At 33.4% G+C, this 6,607-nt stretch overlaps 1 protein-coding gene across 1 annotated transcript; it reads right to left on the bottom strand.

Moving 5' to 3' along the window:
• Window positions 1-813: 813 nt before the first annotated feature.
• Window positions 814-3,313, bottom strand: LOC112720620 (protein SHORT-ROOT). Its single transcript, XM_025771612.3, has 2 exons — window positions 2,363-3,313; window positions 814-1,806 (listed from the first exon to the last, which is right to left on the bottom strand). Exons 1-2 carry the CDS (start codon window positions 3,195-3,197, stop codon window positions 1,160-1,162), a joined length of 1,482 nt encoding a protein of 493 aa, XP_025627397.1. The 5' UTR covers window positions 3,198-3,313; the 3' UTR covers window positions 814-1,159.
• Window positions 3,314-6,607: the final 3,294 nt, after the last annotated feature.

A 6,607-nucleotide genomic window follows, 5' to 3' on the forward strand; every position in this document is an offset into this window, starting at 1 on the left:
GAGGATTTTAGATGTTATACTTATACCCAAAAAAAAATATCTAAATAATAGCCACAAACTTAAAAGGAATTTAATTTTACTGCTTATCAATGAAAAGTAATTTTAAATATACATTCAATTATATAATTACATATTAACTTTTATATTAATAATGGAAGGAAGTAGTTTAGATAAAGATGTTTAAAATAATTTTTTCAAAGATTTTTTAATAATTAAAATCTAATATATATAATCGATTAAACCGTGTTATTTTTGTCAAAATTAGACTAGACAAATCGGTTTGACTAAATAACCAGTGAACTAAACTTTGAATCGATCTAAATTAATATTTTTTTTTATAAAAATGATTACAATACTCTAATTATAAAAGATGACTAAAATATTCTTATTTTATATATATATATTAATTTTAAAAATTCTAAATCCTAATCCTATAATGACATAGAGAGAAGAGAAAGATTATGATTTAAAATTTTTAAAATTAATATATATAATAGAAATATTTTAGTTATTTTTATAATAGAGGTATTGTGGTCATTTTTTTATAAAAAATATTAATTTAGACCGATTTAAAATTTGATGTACCAATTTATTAGTCAAATCGATTTGTCTCGTCTAATTTTAACAAAAATAATAAAATTTAATCGATTAAATGTGTTAAATTTTAATTATTAAAAAATATTTTTAAAAAAAGATATTTTAAATGTCTTTATGTAAGTAACTCCCATAATGTAAATGTCATCTAAAAAAATAGACATATTTAAATAATTTTGTAAAACTTTTTATATTATCGTTACATTAAAAAATTTAAAATACATAAGCAATCAATTAATTAATGAATAACTTTATACATACAGTTATTACAAATAATATCCAAAAACCACATCTATTCCTTGGTTAAAATATAAAAATAAAAAACAGCCAAAGTCAATCACAAAATATGTCAACAAAGATTGTTTTTACTTACTTCACCCCTTTTAACACAAGCCAAACTCCTATTATTATTAAACATATAATGATAAAAAGATTAAAAACCAATACTGATGGAGAAAAAAAAAATCATACGCACGTGCCAAAAACACAACAAAGATATCTCTCTCTCTCTCTCTCTCTCTCTCTCTCTCTCTCTCTCTCTCTCTCGTTCGTTCTCTCCTTGCTTCTACGGCTTCCATGCACTGGCCCACACCACCGGCTGGTCCTTCCAACAAAGAAATACTCCGTTATCGGAACACTGTGCCATCGACCACCCTTCCCTATACCTTCTCAACAATGCTCTGACGTCATCACACACCTCCTCGCTAAACGGCATCCTATTCAACCCCCCACCTTCCCTCATTTTCTGTGACCATTTCACCGCCGTCTCCCTCCGCTCCACCGACTCCTCCGCCGTACACGCCACCAGGTCCACAATCGCCCTCCCCGCCGCCCTCTCCAGCATCAGCCTCTCCCCACTCGTCCTCGTAAAGCTCTCATCCAGCGCCTCCATGTAAACCCTAAACCACTTCACGCATTCCTCGAACCCTGTAAGGAACTCCTGGCCTTCGGCGCCAACGTCCAGATCCGCTTCTTCTTCCACCACCGTCACGATCCGAGGGTTTAGCCTCGCCAGCGAGGATATCAACGTGTCACGGTGGTTCCCGACGGGTGTGATCGCGTGCAGCGTGTTCACGTAGTTGATGGCTAAGGCCTCCTCGTTCTTGATGTCCAAATCGCCGAAGTTGAGATTGGAGAGATCGCCGACGTGGCAAACGACGTTGAATTTGAACGGAACTCCCATTAGCCTCGCAAATTTCTCCATCCTTGTACCTATTCATAAAGCAATCATAATCATGATTTAGATAGCAATAATAATATGGATTTAGTTTTGATTTACTTTAAATTAAAAAGAATTCGAGTATACTTAGATATACACCTAAAATTAACCATCAATATATAATATAAATTAAAAAAATAAAGTTAAATTACAAATATATTTACATGATTACTCATTTTAATGTGTACCTATTACTTTTGAAAAAAATTATACCATACTGCTAGATAGATTCAGACAAAAGAAAAGATTTTTACACTGTTAATTCATAAACTTCAATATAAAATATAAGATCTTCAATCAATCAATCAAAGCTAACTACTTTAAGTTCTAACTAACATATATGTACTCTCTTTTACGGATGCTATATGTTTATAATTATTTCTCAAATTATTGTAAAGAAGGTGGTTGGAACAGTAAAAGAAGAGAAGATGATTCATAAGTTGGTTCGTGCAAAAGTGAATGATGATGACACAAATTTAGAGAAGAAAGAAGAACACTAGAAAATAAAATAATCATGAATGTTTATAATTTTGCTTTTTGGTTGATCACCTATTTCCTTCATGACCCTCTGAACAGCGTCGCCAGAGTCACCAGGTCTGGTGGTGACGACGGTGGTTAACCGGAGGTTCGGGGTGTCGTCGCTACGAGTGGCCAAGGCTTCAAGAAGCGTTGGCCACTGTGTGCAGTACGTGTTGCTGAAATCCACAATGTGCAAGTTGAGCTCCCCATCGAGAGCCTCTAAGATGGCGCCATTGGACGCCACGTGTCCAAACGTGGTCCAGGGACTAACCTCCTGGAACTTGAGAACCGTCTTCCTGGTGGACTCGAAACAGCAAGTCTTGTCCGAAGCTAACGTTAAGGTTCGGTAGGTTCGTTCGCCGACGGTGGTTATGCGGCTGAACAAGGCTTGAAGAAAATACGCGGCGAGTTTTTGGTTTGTGTCGCCGTATGGAGAGCTTAGCTCGTTGAGCATCCATAGGAGTTGATGCAGTCGCGTGGTGTTGTTGTCAGCGATGGCACGTGCGGTGTCGAGGAGGATGTTGGGTGCCCACGTGCCTGATGAGAATTCAAAGTTGAAATCTGATGGTGGTGGAGTGGGTGGTAAGAATGATGTTGACGATAAATCATGATGAGTAGTGGTAGTGGATGATAATAAATGGTAGTGGGGTTGTAATTGGTTATAATAAGGGTAATATTGTTCTGGTTGCTTTGAAGAAGAAGAGGATAGGTCTTCTTCATCCATGAAAAAGTTGAAGCATTCTTCTTCAGCTTCTTCCTCTAGTTGGTGTTGGTCATAATAATAATAATAATTTTGATGAGAGTTGGTTGATGATGTTGTTGTGGAGTTTAGGGACGGTGGATCTAGCCTAAACAGCGTATCCATTTTTATCACACTATGAATAGAATATACTCACTATGGTAGTGAAGTAGTAGTGACTAGTGAGAGTGAGTGTGGTTGATTTTGTGCACAAGCAATAAAAGTATTGGGTGTAACGTGTTTTTAACGGTGTGGAATGGGGTAGCACTGGTGAATGATTGGTGGGAAAAGCTTTTCAATTTCGGTAGCTTCTACTATACTAGCTAGTTACTATACTTTATACAAAAGAACTTGATTAATTATAATAGCAATGAGTAGCAAAGGAAGGGGACTAAGCTAAGGGACCGATTAGTTGAAGTCAGGATTTAAGTATAAATGATGATCTATATGGAATGTAGTATTTGAAAAAAAAAAGGAAAATAAATATTACTAGAATTACAAAAAAAAGGGTGATGATGTGAAATGAACCCATGGAGTTAAGTATGAGTATATAAAGTTCCTTTTGTTTCAAAGAAGAAGATAAGATAAGACATTGAAAATAAGATATAAAAGATAGAGAGATAAAATTTAATATTTTTATATTTTATTTAATGATAAAATAGAATAAATTATGAAAATTTAATTTATTTTTATTTTTTTAATAAAAAATTTGAGAAAAAAATATAATTTTAAAAATTAACAAGAATAATAAAAGAAAAAATAAAAAATAAATTGTATCATTTATTAGTATTTTTATATTTTTTGTGTCAAAATAGACATAAAATATACTAATTTAATGTCTTTAAATATAATATATTTATCTATATATTATTTGTCAAATAAAATGATGTGTTTTTGTGTTTCTGTTTTAGTGTCTCATTTTTTTAAATAAATACAGCTTAAATTAGATAGTAGAAAGAATTACATGTATGGATCAAATTTGGGGTAAAAGTATAAGTAATTATTGACACGTGTACCATGAGTAGTAACATATGGATTGGCAGTCAAAAGAAATTTTGAAATTAGATATTATGTGTTAAAAGTAAAAATTATCAAAGGTAATCAACTTATTCACATTTTCAAATAAGAATTTTAGGTTTGTCAATTTTATGACTTTCTGTTTTATTTATATTTTTGGAAAAAATGAAATTAAAAAGAACAATATTTTGGCTTACTTTTACATATTTTCTATTCATATAGTTAAAAAGAAATTGTAACACATTATCCATTGATTATATAATATGGACTCATTTTCTGGATAATCATTACAACTCCACACTGCGAAGCAACAGTAACTAGAGCAAAAAAAAACAAGAAGCAAATAACAAAGGGCTGGAGCTAATACATACTACAACTCCACCAATAAAATAATATGAAAGACTGCCTATACGAAGCCAACACCCACATACACCCTGACGCATATACCCCGTTATGTCGCTATCTTTAATTGAAATTTGAATTTTTCTTTATATAGCGATTGTGATGTTGTGCCTATTGTTTGTTGGGTTACATAGAAAAATATGTTTATTCTAAAATGAGAAATAGCCAATGATTTTGTGAAAAGGAAATATTAAGGGAAAAGGTGGAGTTGTGGTGAAGAGTTAATATTATTCTTTTTAAAATAGGAAAAAAAATTATCAATAAAATTTTACATCTGCAATGCATATGTTTATTTTAAATTTAATAAAAAAGAATATTCTTTATTTAATTTTACTCTCTACTTTTTTTTTTGGTGTAATTAAACTGCTCATAAAAACTTTTTGTTTATAATTTTATGTTGTATCGCAGTTCAAACACAGTTTATACACAGGATTAAGTTAATTTTATGAGTAAATATTATTTTTGGACTTTAAAAGATCTAGATTTAGAGATTAAAAAAATCTCAAAAGAATGATATTGATTTTGAAAAAATAATTTAAACATTCAATAAACCCTTAATTTATTTACTACAACAAAACAGCATTTTTGCCATATTTTTTTATTGTTTGATGACAGTTTTAATCGTCACTGAATATTTTTGCGATGATTAAAAAAAATGTCATGGATTTGAGGGTCGCCAGCTGACATAGTGACGGTTTTGGACCACCGTTGGTAAGAAGTGTCGCTAAACTGTTCATGATGGTTTTTGAAGTATAAAACCATCACTAATTTGTAATACTCGTCAAGGTATTTTTTACATTGTATTTTGCGATGTTTTGAAACTGTTATTAAATTAATAAATTTCGTGATAGTTTTTTTCTTAAATTTCATGATTGTTTTAAACTGTCATGAAATTTTTAGGGGACAATTTGAAATCGTCACTAAGTTACTAGTTCCTATAACAACTTTTAGATATATTTAGTGCCACTACAAAAAATACGCCGAGTACTGTCAAATCTACCGGCGGATTCATCAAATAAATCCATTGGTATGTAATTAGTTTACCGTCAGATTAACAGTCGAATTGAATTTGATGGTACAAACGGCGACGAAAAATTTTTACCGGCGGATTATTCCGCCCGATACTAATTACCAGCAGATTTTGTGTCGATTTTTCAATTAATACGACGAAACTAAGTTGATGATTACCGTCGGATTTGGCGCCATATTATGTTTTATGGCGCCCAAGTACAATTGGATTTTTTTGTCGGTAAATCCAACAGTAGTTGTGATTTTTTTTTACAATTAGCCCACAATTAGTAGTCAAATTAAAATTTTTGTTTACAAAATTAGGATAGAAATTCAAAATTACAAGAAATTAACTAATGATTTTATTAAATATCAATGGTCAAAATATAATAAAAAGTCAAACAAAGTAGAATACAATGAAAAATACATGAAATAAATCCAATCCTTAAATCCTAAAGATTTGAGTAATAGTCACGTCATCGTCGTCTTCCCCCTGCTGAGGCGGCGGAGTAGGTAGTGCTGACACTGTGCTCCACCAGCAGCGTTACTGCTGGTACCATGAGCGCCGCTGGTACCAGTGCGCATCTGCTCGTTATACACCTCCATTTGCTCTCGTAAATACTCTAGCCGCTCCAGCTTCTCCGTCAGATTTGAGCTGATGGCAGCGGCTCCTCCCACGCGTGCAAGAAGCTCATTATACCTCTGCTCAGACTGCTGAGCTTGTTGGTAAAGCTCCTGTGTGATCTTCTGCACCTCCTCCCTCAAGTCAACAACTTCCTCGAGATCGGCTGGGCTGGTGGCAGAGGCAGAGGCAGATTAAACCGCCAATGCGGAGGTGCAGAGGTCACTGGCAAAGAACAACCCTAACCTGGAGACCCAATTCGTGTAGGGCTCAGAGACGGTCTCGCGCCAAGCCTTATCAGGATCTACCACTGAGGCATCAGAGCTGGCGGGGTTGTCCCCACTAGGCGGCTGAGATTGCTATGTAGCGGCCTTCAATCTCTGTGTGTAGTCCTCCTGTGTAACACACGTTGTGATTATGATGACAGTTAATTGACTTTAAACTGAATAAATTTCAAAGTTAAAATTAATTGAAACTCACATATTGA

Source organism: Arachis hypogaea, chromosome 11 (genome assembly GCF_003086295.3).
Source record: "Arachis hypogaea cultivar Tifrunner chromosome 11, arahy.Tifrunner.gnm2.J5K5, whole genome shotgun sequence".
Classification (NCBI taxonomy): domain Eukaryota; kingdom Viridiplantae; phylum Streptophyta; class Magnoliopsida; order Fabales; family Fabaceae; genus Arachis; species Arachis hypogaea.